Here is a 16217-nt window from a genome sequence, read left to right on the forward strand (position 1 = left end):
TCATGCGACTGCTGAAAATAGTTGATCAGCAGTAGTTTGTTTTCCTGTCTATAATATTGACCATTACATCTTACCGACAAGGAGCTGGATCAAAGTGCTGCTCTTCAGGTGTGGAACAAAACACTTGTAGGTCCCCTCGTCTGAGAGCTTCACCCTGGACAGCTTCAGAGAGATGTTACCATGCTGCAGCTCCTCATGAAACAGAGATGTCCTGCGTTGGTACAAGGGGTTCAGTTCATCAGCAATGTAACGTCCATCTTGTAGGAGGAGAGCGAACTCTGGCTTGAGGTCAGGTCTCTTCCACTCCAGTGTCTTCCTCTCCATGTTGACAGGAGGTTTAATGTGACATGGAAGGATCACATTATCCCCCACTTTGGCCAGAACAGGCTGAGACCCCATGACCTGAGGTTGACCTTAGAACAAAACAAAATGGATTTATTATTAATTCTAAAATGTATCTTTATTTAGATAGATGTTTGCTGTTCAAAACCCTAACCCTGTTCAAAACGGAACATCATGAAGTCTTCAGCATCAGTGTTGCCAGATTTTAGATTTTGTGTTTATGAAAACAAGCCCAAAAGAAGAAACCAAGGCCAATCCCAAGACCACTTTAAACCTAGACATGGGCTATTTGAAAATTGCAGATCTACAAGCTCACAACGCGTCGCGATGCATCGCATTGTGAGCTTGTAGTTCCGCTATTTTCAACGAAATCTTGAGAAAAAAAAAGCTAAATGTATGGAATATTTTTTAAACCGACATGGGCTATTTGAAAATTGTTGTAGTGATGTCCCGATCCGATCACGTGATCGGTGATCGGGGCCGATCACGTCATTTTGAAAAGATCGGAATCGGCAAAAAAAGATCGGGGATCGGGAATTAAAAAAGAATTTAAAAAAAATATATGTTTTAAAAATATTTTATTAATAACATCTTTATTATTTTATTTAACGTTACAAAACGAAAATGACCATGTTCACGTCTTAAAGTCACCATTAACACCGTCATAGGAGAAGTATTCTAAAACACCTCGTATGCCTGGAGGAAAAGTCTCTGTAACGCGCTATGTCCTAGAGCCTATTTTTGCTTCGGTGTACACCAGTGTCGTGCAGGTAACAACACAGCTGATCTACAAACCCACACCGCGTTGCATCAGCTACGCGTAGTGGTCTTGCAGATCTGCTGAGGCGGAGCTACAGCTAAAGGCGGAGGCCGCGGAGCTACAGCTACAGGCTGCTCTCCTCCACCTCCGCACTTTCTACAACCGCACGGACAGAGAGAAGTAGCAGAGCTGTGCTCCTGTTCAGACAGACAATGTTACATAAAAACTTTTGCTGTTTTCTTAATTATTAAAGTTTCTTCAATGTAACTTTCAAGTAAAGTTTATGGGGGGAAACTTTAAGAGGTGGACCAACGTCGTGGTGTCAATGTGTCTCAGCGTGACCAGAGTGTGTCTGAGTCAGTCTGACACACACACACACACACAGGTGCGTGGCCGAGCGTGCACAACACACTCACAATGGGTTGACGTTCTTAACTTTCTGTGTGTGTGTGTGTGTGTGTGTGTGTGTGTGTGTGTGTGTGTGTGTGTGTGTGTGTGTTTATTATCCAACTGAATATCAAGTAGGGAGACAGAGTTACAGCAGGGGGGGTCTCCAAATTGTTTGTGTGATAGGACCTTTATCTTTTATTTATATTAACCACATGAACCTAGCTCCAATCGGAACCTCTCCCTCCGCTGTATAGCTCCGAGATGAGGTTCCTTGTTTGTCGGTGCCGTTTGGGTGAAGATTTTCCGCACATTTTCCACTTTACATGTTTCTTACCCCTTTCTGCACATCGTATCCAAAAAGTAAAGGTTTTCTGAAATGCTCTCAGATGTTTGAAATTTTAACGTACAATAAAATCTATCCAACGAGTTGAAAAAAACGCTTCTCTCCTCATAGTAAGGCGGAAAATTGATACCATAGTGCACTTGGTGATACAAGCACGAAATTTGGCACAGATGACCTTCATATGACCCTAATTGATAATTTTTCAAGATGGCCACCACCAGTTTTCAAAATGTCTGCAGCTGGGCCAATGTGTTGGCCTATATCGCTTTGCTGGGGCTTATCTAACTATATAAATGGCGAGCGACTTCCGCACCCTAGGTGCGACACCCCACAGCTCTGTTATCGAATAAACAACGCACCGCCAGACCACATGTCGCCAACTGACTCGCCACGGCGGCCGCGCTGAATTTACGCGTCGCGTAGGGGACATCTCATTGCTCACTACACCTTTTCCACCGCGCAACATAATTAATTCTACTCACCAAATGTCGGACAAAACGGAAGGGGAGGCAGCTTCGTACCGTTTACCGTGCACACCACCGACACCGCACGGCGACGGGTTTCGCCGAAACAACACGAGCGGCCGCCATTGCACTCTGCCCATGTCCTCCACAACACCACACACACAGCTCCTTTGCTTCAACCCCCCCCCCTTCTTACGTACCTCCTTTGTTCCACCCAGGCCGTTACCTTCACTTCACTCATGTCTCGATCACAATATGTCCGTCCTTCACGTGCCATCTTCATCCCAAACACAAAAACAAACAGCCACAGCACAGCACAGCACGCTGCCCACGGTAATCTGGTAAACAAACCTGGCTAGGTTCATGACACCACAGGACTCGACAGTGATGTCATCATTATGCAACCCGGAAGTACAAATACCAAGGACAGGTCAGTGATGTCAGTCGGGTTGCCAAGTTTGCTGCCAGGTTTTAAAAAACAAGCGACAGAAACAAGCAAACCGTGCATGAAAAAAAAAAAAAATGCCGAAGGGGTCCGCCATGTTCCAGGGGGGTCCCCGGGGGTCCCAACACTCACAGGGGTCGGCGGACCACCAGGGGGTCCGCGGACCACCAAAGTAACAATCACTATTAACATTTTTTTTTTTTTTTTTTTTTTTTCCTTTTGGACACTTTTACTCCGGTGATTTGGGTACCCCAATATACACCCACCCACGCTGGGCCCCGTGCGCGGCTGGGGTTGAGGGGGGCGTAGCCCCCCGAAACTCTAGTTTTAATATAATAGAATATGTTCTGGAGGTATTCCTACCAAGTAAGATAAAAAATAACATTAGGTTCCAATATGGCGGCATGTATTCCAATATGGCTGCCGATAAATTGCAGAAATGTGCATCTGCTTATGGTTTATCCACATGAGCTTGTAGCTCGTATTAATTACCATACACAGAATCCATTTATGGAACATTTGAAAGTGATTTATTAGCTTGGTAAAGCTTAGTGCTTACTTTTTGTTTTGTTATCAAGTCATTATAAACACATTTTCATTTACATTGGTGGCTGGGCAAGTGACAGGCCAGTGTACTAGCAACTGCAACCACAGAGGGGTGTGCAGACCAAACTTAAAGCATTTGCAGTGTCCAGAACATGCTTTTTTATATCCACATCGTATGCTTCTGGCATAATTTGGCAAACAGAACTGCACAAGAGTGACTGGCCCCATATATGTCCTGCTATTTTCCATCCTGAATGACAAGTCTAATATTATTATTTTATCTTGGCTATGTGCAATAACTGCAAGCCAATGTTCAGAGATTCAGTATTTGTCTTCATTTCTTAATTAACACTTCTTTTGTTGGCAATAATTCAACTGTCAGCCAGTGTTTTGAGATATATTGTCTTTTATTGCTACAAAATTTCACATGCATAAATAATTAATTAAAAATATTTTAAACATTTTTAAAGATCGGGAAAAATCGGTATCGGCAGATACTCAAAATCAAATGATCGGGATCTGATCGGGAACAAAAAAACGTGATCGGAACATCCTCACAACGCATTGTGAGATTATAGATCTGCTATTTTCAAAAAAATCTTGAGAAAAAAAGTATGGAATATTTTTGAAACTTTTTAACAGCACAAATCTGGTAAAGGGGTCCCTGGCCCAAATCATAATTTCCGATGAGGGTCTGTGGACAAGTACATATTTATTTATGTATTTAAAAATAAGCCCAAAAAAAGTAACCTGCAACTACCAATATTTACAAAGTCCCAGAGTTGCTTATAATAAACAGACACGGCAACACTGGCCAGCGTGCTGTATGTTGTTGTTGTTGTTGTTCTTGTTGACCGGCAAAACAAAATGTTTTTTTCTACACGTCCGGTTAGAATGACTGTTGCAAATGTACCCAGATCTAAAAATGTATATCACACATGTTGGTGATTTGCCAATGGATAAAACCATGTGAATAATTTAGCAAATAAATTGTCTGAAGTACTATTCTAGCCTATTTTGCAGTGACGGCTCCAGAGAATTCTGACAGGGGGGGCTATGTGGGGGCTGACTTTTTTCCAGCGGGGGCTTGACGCATGCACGCGCGCACATGTGTCCCGTGCGCGCGCGATTTTTTTGCGGGTTCGGGTCGAAAAATGTGCGGTTTTGGGTGGGTTTTGGTACTTTTTTTCCTTTACTCTATTTCGGTTTTAGGGTTAGGGTTAGGTTAGGGTTAGGTTATTTAATTCTAATTTTTGCCTGATTTTAACGATTTATTATCAAAACAATTAAAAGAAAAAAGCAGAGGCTACTGAATTTTGGCAACAAACAATAATGAATGATTATACGACAAACGAGATTCAATGAGCCTAGTTTATTATACACAATACAAAATGTTTAGTGTTATAGGCTACATGACATCACAAAGATGTGAAACAATCACAGACAGTCCAAAAATGTCACAAAATGGTCAAAAATGTTCCTTCCTTGGGCACCGACCAGAGGGAGCACAGTGCACTAACTAACTTTGGTTCGGTGCTGTCTTTGAGATCTGCAGAGTAAATGGACGTACCGACACACACATACACACACACCCACACACACACACACACACACACACACACACACACACACACACACAAAAAACAGTTACCACCTAGAATGTAAACGAGGACACCACATAAGTGGATTTACAAAATACTGTGAGCAAAAACAACAGTAGCACCGGCTAGAATCAAATACTACTACGCCATCTTAGGTTGCCATGGACATAGGAATATACACTACTCACACACAGGCTAAATGCTGCCCGTATAGCTATGCAAAAAAACATCATGTCATGTCATTTAAACCAACAAATTAATTTGTGGGGAACAGCAAGGGAAGGAAACGAAAACAACTTCTCTCCAATAATGTTGTACTTTTGCTCCACTACAATTACCTGAAAACTTTGGCTAATAGTTACATTGTATACCTATTTTAATTATGTACTCACAAGTCACAGGAGAACGATCCGCCTGTTGTTGTGGTTTGCAGCAAAGCGGTCAATCACAGCGTCGACGTCCAATGCTTTGGTCCTTGTGGAACTGATGGCCAGTACTCCCAGGTTGCTGGTTCGAGCATCTCCACTTCTGTTCCTCAGATAGGTCTTTAGTCGGCGTAAGCAAGAAAAACTCCTCTCACACGAAGCTGAGGTGACGGGCAGTGTCATTGAGATGCACACAAGTTTGTATAAGTCCTCAAGCGACTCTTTGTATGGCTTTAATAGCACCAGCACATCATGGGTGGTGTTAACGACATGCCCATTTTGTCTTTTCTTTTCAATTAGTCGTTTTCCCTGGTGAAGTTCTGCGGATAGGTTTTCCTCCGTTATCCCATAGTGTTTAGCCATTGGACGAATGCAATCTTTATCCATGAATGTATTGTGTTTCGGGTTGAGGGCTGTTGCGCCTTTTAGAATGTGACAGGTCTCAGACGAAAAGCGTCTGTTCAATTCACTCACCAATCGGTCGATTACTGGGAAGTAACAGTGGCAGCGATAGTCATCTGACATTTCTAAAACCTCTCTTTGGCCTGCTTGGCTGTCCACCACAAAGTCCTGCAGCTGACGTGGTTGTGCTCTAACTCTTTTCCTCACCGGTGGTGGTCTCTGCATTTCAATGCCCAGTGACGTGCACATTCCACCGGCAGATTCCCAGATTGCATTCCACGATTCAATGCTGCGTCTCTCGCTTAGGATATCGATAACTGAACAGACCAGATCATTGGCAGATGCCAGCTCCAGATCTGTAGACTGTAGGTGATCGGATAGGGTTTTTGTGAGTCTGAAGATGCTTTCCAGCATAGTGACATGCAGAACAAACTGTCCGTTAATCAATCCAATGAGTGCGTTTGCTTCAGTTGCTCTTTTAGCATCTGACTGTTCGCTCACATCTGCCAGAGTCTCTGTGATAGCAGGCAGAGTTTTTTTTTATTGCCCACAGACTAGAGTACTGACAGGCCCATCGCGTGTCTGATAATCTTTTCAGTTCCACTACCTGTTTGGTGGGCTCCAGTTGTCGTTGCTTCTCGATAAACAGCTGGTGAACTACAGACCCAGAAACAAACTTGTACAGCATCTGTACGAGAGCAAAACATTCTGCGATTGGTTTCACATTATGTACACAGTCAACTAAAACTAAGTTTAGCCTGTGGGCATAGCAATGAATATAAAGTGCCTGCGGCACTTCTTGGCGAAACTTTTGCTGTACACCATTGTTGCATCCAGACATAACTGATGCGCCATCGTAGCACTGGGCGATGCATGCAGTTTTGTCAATGTTACACTTAGCCAGTGTCTGTTTAACTGACTCGAGTAAAGACTGTGCATCCAATCCATCTGCAGCAATTAAGTCCAAGAATTCTTCATGAATGTGGTCATTGACTAGGTAACGCAAAACAATAGATATCTGTTCTTTTTTACTAACGTCTTAGTTTCGTCTACCATTAAAGCAAAGTGCATTCCCATCCTGATCTCATCGCTTATTTCTTGCCGTATCATGCTAGCCATAATGTCAAATAATTCATCCTGAATGTCATGGTGAACATATTTTGCATTTCGAGGCCCACTAGTTAATTTCTTTTTCGTTGTAATGTCAAACTTTGCAATGACAGTCAAGAATTCAAGGAAATTGCCTCTGTTGGTGGCCTGATCATCTTCTCTGTTCCCTCTTTGCCCAATAACTTGACAAGCTGTATAACGCAGTGACTCTATTACTGCTCGCATGTACTGCCTGTTATCTTGTATCATCTTGCTATGTCCAGCGTCAAGCTGAGTTAGAATCCTTGACCCACTTTTCACTCTCACCTTAAATTCACTCCATGCCTCCATAGCTTGTCTATGGGCATGACCTAAATGATGCCCGTTGAATTTCTCTCCTCCCTTTCTCCAGTTGCGACACCCGATATGGCTAAAGGTCTTTTCACTGCGGTGTCCAGGTACATGTTGAAAGAAATGTCTACATGCAAAGCAGAAAGCAGCATCAACTGTGACCGAGTATTCCAGCCATGGGTGTAGATTGTACCAAGAGCTAGTAAACGCCCTTGCTTGAGATCCAAATGTTCTAGAAGGGTAAGAGCTTAATTGAGGTCGCCTCGGCCCCTCAGCTGGATCCTGGCTTAAATCCACAGGGCCGACAGGTTTCTTTCTACTAGTGGTGGTGGTGGAAGTAGCTGGTTGCGCCGGCGCCCTGACAGTAAAAGCTCCAGCTGCTGCTACTCTGGCTACATTTTCAGGCAGGTTTCTCTCTGTCGTCCTCGGCTGTTCCTGGTCGCTCTCTGACTCTGACTCTTCTGCAGAAGACACCACTAATGTCAACGTTACCCCCTCTTCCTCATCCTCCTCTTCATCCGAGTTTGTGTCCTCGTTATCTTCTATATTTGGGATTACAGCGTCCTCCTCCAAGTCTTCGAAGGCCGTGTTTATATCTCCCTCTTCCTCATTGCTGCTCTGTGGGACGGGGCCCGCCGCCGCGGTTTCCCCGCCGTCATCATCCTCCACTGAGTCCACTCTCACTCGCTTTTTCGGGATTAGAAATGCTCTAATGTCCATGATATTGGAGAGATTTTATTGCCAGCTAAAACTTAAAACATATGAGTGGCGGAAATGCTTTACTTTTTGGATACGATGTGCAGAAAGGGGTAAGAAACATGTAAAGTGGAAAATGTGCGACAATGTCTACCGCATAGGCTACGGCAGAAACTAAAGAGGGACCTCATCTCGGAGCTAGCCTACATAGCGGAGGGAGAGGTACCGTAGGGGCTATAAGAAAATAAGACTATTTGCAAGGGAAATGTGTTATTACATTATTTGTTCAAGTTTAAACTTCCAAAAACGTTTTAGATGTAATTTTTATGTCCCTTGCTTACTCATAATTTCAAGTGATAGAAGATATCCTGAAATAAGGGCAGATGTTTAGATCTCATTTTGATTTTGCCTTCCAGGACATCTTACCCCACACACACACACACACACACACACACACACACACACACCCACACACACACCCCGGAGGGGTTGTTAAATAACATTAAATCTACACACTTTCCAAATCAAAGAATGCAGTAACAGTTCAGTTCAGCAAAGCCTCCGATATCTAACCTCCTCCTAGCCGGGGAGGGACATGGTAAGTGAGAGCGAAGAGCGAAGCTAAAGTTTTAAAAAATGATTTAAAATGTTTAACGGCAACGCCGCTCAGCGCCGATTAACCCATGTTTCCGCGGTAGCCTAAGCCTACTGCATTTGATGATATCTTTGAAAAAGCTCTGCAACACTTAAGCGGCTTTATCAGGGGTGCAATGCTCAGTGGACGGGGTTGCACGCCGAGCAACCACTTATTTGGCCAGACGCGCAGGCACACGCATAGATTTAAAACTACTTTAAATTCCACTTCATCAAAGTTTACAAAGGCTCCCGACTCACACCAGGTACATTAACATAGGAATTAGCCTATATGCATATCAATTGTCCATTGTGTGACCTGTACTGTAGGTGTTAAGCGACGTGCGCGTCACGTCATTAAAATAGAGAGCAACCACTTCTCAAATGAGCATAGAATCACTGGGCTTTATATTTATCCGGGACCACACAGTGGTAAGAGCGGGTAGGCCCAGGGTTGAGCTGTAGGGGGTACGGGAGGGTACGGCGTACCCTTAGTTCTGAGACTGTGGGGGCTGGACTCGCGAGCACACACGTCAGCCGCCCGCGAGAAGTCAATCATTAACACAACAACGCACCTTCAGGGGCGAGCCGTTTTTAACACCTTAAACAATGGCCTCAACCTGGCTGCTTTGCATAACAAGAGCTGGTAGCCTACCAGACACTCACAAATGTATCCTTATCTAGCTCTGGTCCATAGCGTTAGAATGAGTTCTCCTTAACGCTATGGTACTTTAGATTCATTCCCCTCGTACCGCGGTAGCGCAGCCTCTCGTCTGTAGTAAAATTTAAAAAAACGCTTTTGGTACTCACCAAAACAAAGACGGTTTAATGGAGTTGAAAGCCTATTCTATTAAGTGGGAACACTCTGAGCCCCCACCTCACGTATAAAATACACTTTTTGGCCAGAAAAGAAAATATTTCACCGGAAGGAAGAATCTGGTCAATAGGAAAATTCCATTGACCAGATCTGTAGAGGGCACTGTGGAGTAACCAAAAACAGGTTTTAATTCCGGTGAAATATTTTCTTTTCTGTCCAAAAAGTGTATTTTAGACGTGAGGTGGGGGCTCACAGTGTTCCCATTTAGTAAAGTAGGCTTTCAACTCCATGAAACCGTCTTTGTTTTGGTGAGTAGCAAAAGCGTATTTTTTTATTTTTTTTTACTTGTTTTAAAAAACACTGTTTTGAAAGCAATGTAAGTCTTAAAAAAAAGTAATTCAAGTAAAGACAAGTTGACTGATTATTTTAAGCACTTATGTGTGGGTGAATCTATGTAAAGGGCATTTATATAAAACTAAAAGGAAAATAAAAATAATTAATTAATTGAAACAAAAATAAAAACAACAAATTAACAATGCAACAAAATAATAAGAAATATAAATACATTAATAATCACATGTTGAATACAGTATTTCAACTAGCACTGAGCTGAGTGGCTATGTGCACATGCTTGCGCACGCACGTGCCCGCGCGCGTGCACGTGACGTCATAAAATAGAGTACCCATAGTTCAAAAATCCACAGCTCACCACTGGGTAGGCCTACATGGGAGAGTGGATTGACTGTCAAGAGACCCTAGACACCCTCATTTATCAACGCAGCGTATAAACCGCCGTATATTTTTCCATATATTCGGCGTACACCAACGTCGAAGTCACATTTATCAACGCATCCTACACAGCTGATCCGAGCTTACACTTGGTCCCAGCGTTGATAAATGTCACGGCTGAAACGAGCGTCATTTAAATAACACGCCCTTAAATATTCTCAAAACGCCCCGATTTTACGACATGAAGACGAACCAGAATACGACCAAAGACATGAAAAGCCAATAAGAAACAGCCCCCCCCCCTCCGCTGGCCTCGCCGCACCATAGACTGTATAAATGAGATGGACAAACCCCCTCCGCTGCTTTCTACAGACCGAAAATGAATCCTTTGCTGCAGACTGTGGCTCCGCCATCTTTCACTACGCGTCAGAATGAGTTCAGACCATTATTGGTTGGGTAACTTGTCAATCAAGAGCGGGGGGCGGGGAATGAATGCTATTGGTTGTGTAGCGTGTCAATCAAATCATCCCGCCCCTCCTAGAGAATAGCCTACTTTATCGTCAATTTTTTAATAAATAGAACCATAATTTAGCAAAACGCATATCCTGATGATTGAAAGGAGACTTTAAACTAGCGACTGGAAGCATATAGAATTTATGACAATTTTTATTACAGTAAGAAAATCGAGTCTGAAAGTTGGTAAAAACCCATCGGCTTGCGTTAAAATAAATTCTTTCTGAACTCACAGGTCGGCACGGGTGAAACAGCGCCTCTCGCTGGACATTTACTAAACATCCGGGTTGGCCTCATAGTAAATAAACTGCTCAAAAAAAGTTTGGAAACTTAACTTCGGTCAATTATATCTCCACTTTAATAAAACCAATTGGTATTGTGTTTTATATCATTTTTACCGTTGATTAGTCACCTTTACAAGGAGGTACAGCTTGTAAGGATCGTGCATTCGTGGAATGAGCAACACAGCTAAACGTGTGGGTAGCGCCTCCAAAAAATGTGCCAAAATCACCCAATATGCTTCTGTTGGTAATCGCTCTTGTTTTGAGCAACCTGCCAGCACACACCTGCTGAGAGGTGTGTGCCAGTAGTCACAGGTGTGTGACTGCCTCACAGGTGAGTGACTGGCACCTGAACATGGGTTTTGCAACTTTGTTAAGTTGGAGTGTGTATGCTCCAAGCAGCAACACTGCCCCATGGAAAGATGCCATGTTTGTCCCTTCAGGATGAGGCCTGTGAAATAGGGCAAGTGAATCAGAGTGACAGCATTATTTGGTGTCAGCCCAGGTACCATTTGCAAACTTAGGACCAGGTTCTGTGAGACTGGTGAAGTCAAGAAGGAAGACAACAACCCAAGACCCCTTGCTTAACTGAGGAACCATAGATTTACACCTCTCAGCAGGTGTGTGCTGACAGGTTGCTCAAAACAAGAGTGATTACCAACAGAAGCATATTGGGTGATTTTGGCACATTTTTTGGAGGCGCTACCCACACGTTTAGCTGTGTTGCTCATTCCACGAATGCACGATCCTTACAAGCTGTACCTCGTTGTAAAGGTGACTAATCATCGATAATAATGATATAAAACACAATACCAATTGGTATTATTAAAGGGGAGATATAATTGGCCGAAGTTAAGTTTCCGAACTTTTTTTGAGCAGTTTATCTCAGCCTTGCCCCTTGCGCCGCACACGCACACGCACACGCCTCTCTCGCTCGCTCGCTCGCTCTCTCTCTCTCTCACACACACACACACACACACACACACACACACACACACACGCCCGTAGCGTATTGTCACGTAGGCTTGTAGCCTACATGTATGACATATTATGATACCAATCACATCGGCATGAATGGAATACTTTTGTAGATTAATGTATTTAACCCATACCGAGCAGTGCGCGTTCGAGTTACACTAAAATAAAGCCCTCATGTAGGCTATTCCCATTTCCCAGTGAGACTCGGACCGTCGGACGGGCGAGTCCCGTCCCGCTCCGCATTAATGAGAGATAGCCTGGAGAGAACATTAATGAATGAAGGCTGGTGTGTGTTGGACCATGGGTTAAATGTCTGATCTCCCGGTGGCCATGAAAATATAACAGCAGCGCCGCCTGTTAGACCGGTGCTCGCGCAGAAGAGTGCTCTCGCAGAAAGCGCCCGTATATTTTGAAAATAGCAGATCTACAAGCTCACAACGCGTTGCTGGCTTGTGAGCTTGTAGATCTGCTATTTTCAATACAGACAGATCTACAATCTTATCTGAATGACTGTTAAAGCAGTTTGTTTAAATTACTTTATAAAATGTTATATTTTCACAGGGATTATTTATTAGTGTAGATATACAGATTTATGAGTGGATTAGGTGTCCAATGCCTCTCAGACAGTCAAACAATGCTGCTCCGCAGGTCTAGGATGGAATAAACGGGTGCAGCCAACGTCAACAACTGGTCCCGACCAGACGTGAGATCTCAGCGTACCGTAGGATAAAGCCCACGTCAGGATATATTGATAAATGCCGAAAATTGCGGTGATCTCGCCGTACGCCCATTATTTGGTCTACACCGCGTTGATAAATGGGGGTCCCAAATAAAATAAAAAACACCGTCCCGAAACGGCTAACCTCCTCCATGTGGAGGTAGCGCGCGTGTACGACACGCACGCACATAGGCACGCGCGCACACGCAGACACAAACACACACACACACACACACACACACACACACACACACACACGTTCGTAGGTGCCCGCACACACAGAGACATGTAAAATAACAACGACCCACTCACCACTGCAACGGGTGGTCTAAAGAACGGTACTAGTCCACGATGCACGTTGTTAAAACGTTTAGCGGAGCGACCGAGTCATAAACTTATTCTCCATTCAAACATCTTTAACAGCAGCTAACGCAGCTGACTGTGTTCTGTCAGCTATTGCAGGCTGCAGCTACAACTTCCTGAAGTGGAATTTCAAAATAAGACTCTCACTGATTAGTTTTAACGTATCATGGTTTATCAAGTCTGTGTGACCAACGCAGCCCGAACAAAATGAAAAACACATTTATAAAGATGAGAATGAAGAAAACATGAACATTCATTATTTATCGCATGTTTTTAAATTACATTTTTTTCAGCCACTCTCTTCCCTGTGTCCGTAACTCCACTGTAAACAACTTTAATAAAGTTATAAAATGTATAAGTTAAAGTAAGGTAAAGTTACCTGTCACAGTGTAACAGCTGCTCATCACCATCAGGAACATGTAGAAATAAACACACATGTTTGATTTTAAAGCATAAACACAGACTGAGGAGAACAGAGACACAGAGAACCGGTGATCCGCCATCATCCCAACTTTTACAGTCAGGTACAAAAGCCTGAAAACAAAATGGATTCTTTTCTTTCATACTTCATACTTTCAGTTTCATACAAATAAGGGTTTCACCGTTTATATCAACGTGATGACATATTCTACTGTGTGCCAGTAGAGGTCACTGTTCCGTGTTCTATTGTAGACTATTCTAGATCAGTGGTTCTCAACCTGTGGGTTGGACATGATTTTTTGGGGGTCCCCAAATGACAGTAGAGTGACAATGTAAGGACTTTTAAGACCTTTTTAATACCTAAGAATAAGACCATTACTGCATCAAAAGTAATCAACAAACTATACTACACAAACTGGTCAAACATCCAAATATAAGAAAGAGGCCAAAATTGTGAAGTCGATCTACAAGCTCACACAATGACTGCAGATCGTCTATTTTCACAATATGTATCTGTGGAATCAGGGTGGGGGGTCCCCAGTTCAAATATGATTATTTTGGGGGGCCCCCAGTTCAAATATGATTATGTTGGGGGGTCCCCAGTTCAAATATGATTATTTTGGGGGGCCCCCAGTTCAAATATGATTATGTTGGGGGGTCCCCAGTTCAAATATGATTATTTTGGGGGGCCCCCAGTTCAAATATGATTATTTTGGGGGGCCCCCAGTTCAAATATGATTATGTTGGGGGGTCCCCAGTTCAAATATGATTATTTTGGGGGGTCTCGGCCTGAAAAGGTTGAGACTGTTCTAGATTAGAGGCAGTGAAGTGTATGGAACGTATTTAGCCCTGCTCTATAGTACAGTTACCTCCTAGTCTTGCCAGTTAGTCCGGGTAATAATGAAAATAATAATGCCTTCATGTATAACACACTTTACATTCTCATGAATCTCAGAGTGCTACAGGTTAAAATCATGGCATAAATATAGCTGCAAGCAGCGATAATACGGGGCCAGGAGAGAGAAAGAGAAATGATAATTCCTTTAACAGGTCAGTTCATGAAAGTCCTTGCGGTCCTGTTTCCAATGAGGGCCTGTGAGCAATTAGGGGTTAAGAGTCTTGCTCAGGGACAAATTTCATCGACACATTTGCTGACCTGGCCTGGAATCGTACCTGGGGCAACCAGAGCCTCTGGCTCCCTAACCACTCAGCTATGGCCGCCCCTCAGAGAGAGAGAGAGAGAGAGAGAGAGAGAGAGAGAGAGAGAGAGAGAGAGAGAGAGAGAGAGAGAGAGAGAGAGAGAGAGAGAGAGAGAGAGAGAGAGAGAGAGAGACACACACACACAGACAGACAGACATGGAAACGGAATAGATTGAAGAGACAGAGAGAGAGACATGGAAACGGAATAGGTTGAAGATAGAAACTGAATAGATTGAAGAGAGAGAGAGAGAGAGAGCCATGAAAACGGAATAGATTGAATCATGTTTTTTGCAATTCAACTTAAATGAGTCTGCATCAAGTGAGGCTTGAACCGGCAACCTTGCGGTCGTGAGGCACTCTTAGGTAGCTGCAACACTACCTATAGTGCTATAGCTTTGTCCAGGCTGATATTGTCTGTTGAGGATCACAAACTCTTGCCTTCTGTCATGACCCAAGCCCCTGTTTCACTAACACTAAGATCACTCGTTCACAAACCATTTACCAATGAAGAAATTGTACATCTCCTCAGAACCAAAACTAGTGAAAGTAGCCGATCTACAAGCTCACAAACCATTAAAAGTTGTCAGATTGTACATCGGCTATTTTCACAATGAAGTATGTTATACATTGAAAAAACATACTCTCATTGCTATCTGAAAAGTTGTGAGATTGTAGATCAGCTATTTTCACAATGAAGTATGTAAAAAACACTCAATTAAGTATTTCATGTTATCTTTAACAATTGCAGATGTATTCATTGATAGTCATGTTGTGTGAAATGCAACTTAGATGAAGTCTGCACCAAGTGAGGCTTGAACCTGTGACCTTGAGGTTGTGAGACATACACTTAAGCGGGAAGCTACTGGACCAACAGACAAACCTCTGAAAAAAGAGATCACACTGATCATACAGTTTCACGCGAATAGCTGAAAAATCCTGGGTTTAAGTGTTTTTCAAACTGCTCAAGATTGCGGACAATCTAAGGGCGGTGCTTACTGGTCAACGTGATAGATGTGTTCCTCATTAGTCAAGGCACATGTGTAAGCAGGTCTAATGGCTGTCGGCCAAACGAGGCATGACTTTTGCCTGTTTAAAGTTTCAATTTTCAAAAAATTGCTATAGCGCCCCCGTTTGACCAATTGGAGTAAGATTAGTTTCAGTGATATTTGGAATGGCCCTTTACATTTCTGCAAAGTTTCAAAGAATGGTAAGTCTGCATGTATGTGTTAGGGGCAGATGAATAATTGTCATAAAACTGCAATTTTCATTGGCTCATTAAAGCTTCATTTTTTCACTTATGGAAAATCCGCTGCAAACGTTTGTCGGCATAGGTCCAAAGTTCATGTGTAAAACGTTTCGTGCAGATTATTCAAAAATCCCAGGAGGAGATAGGTTTTAACTGTTTTTCATATAATTCAAAATGGTGGGAGATCTAAAGGTCAGAGGTCAAAAGTCAGAGTGTGAAAGTTGTTCAGCATGAGGAGACGCATATGTGTATCGAAGTTTCATGGCTGTAGGTCAAACAGGGCATGAGTTGTACCTGTTCAAAGTTGGCATTTTTCAATTGAGTGCTATAGCGCCACCTTTTGACGAAAGATTGTGAGAATTATTTCTTGATCGTTTTTCATGACCATCTACCATATGGCCGAGTTTCATAAAAAGCGTATGCACGGTTCAGCCAGAACTGCCAAAAGTGGCAGAAGAAGAAGAA

At 43.1% G+C, this 16217-nt stretch overlaps 1 protein-coding gene across 1 annotated transcript in view; it reads right to left on the reverse strand.

The window, feature by feature from the left end:
• Positions 1 to 13392, reverse strand: part of LOC311051093 (uncharacterized protein) — a gene marked incomplete at its 5' end in the record, with an annotated part of 64831 nt that extends 51439 nt beyond the window's left edge. The window contains 2 exons of the mRNA XM_084065486.1: positions 75 to 413; positions 13266 to 13392. Coding sequence (XP_083921612.1) covers positions 75 to 413; positions 13266 to 13392 — 466 coding nt within the window. The remainder of the gene's footprint in view (positions 1 to 74; positions 414 to 13265) is intronic.
• Positions 13393 to 16217: the final 2825 nt, after the last annotated feature.

The sequence above is a fragment of the Gymnoscopelus microlampas genome, assembly GCF_963454915.1.
Source record: "Gymnoscopelus microlampas genome assembly, chromosome: 8".
Classification (NCBI taxonomy): domain Eukaryota; kingdom Metazoa; phylum Chordata; class Actinopteri; order Myctophiformes; family Myctophidae; genus Gymnoscopelus; species Gymnoscopelus microlampas.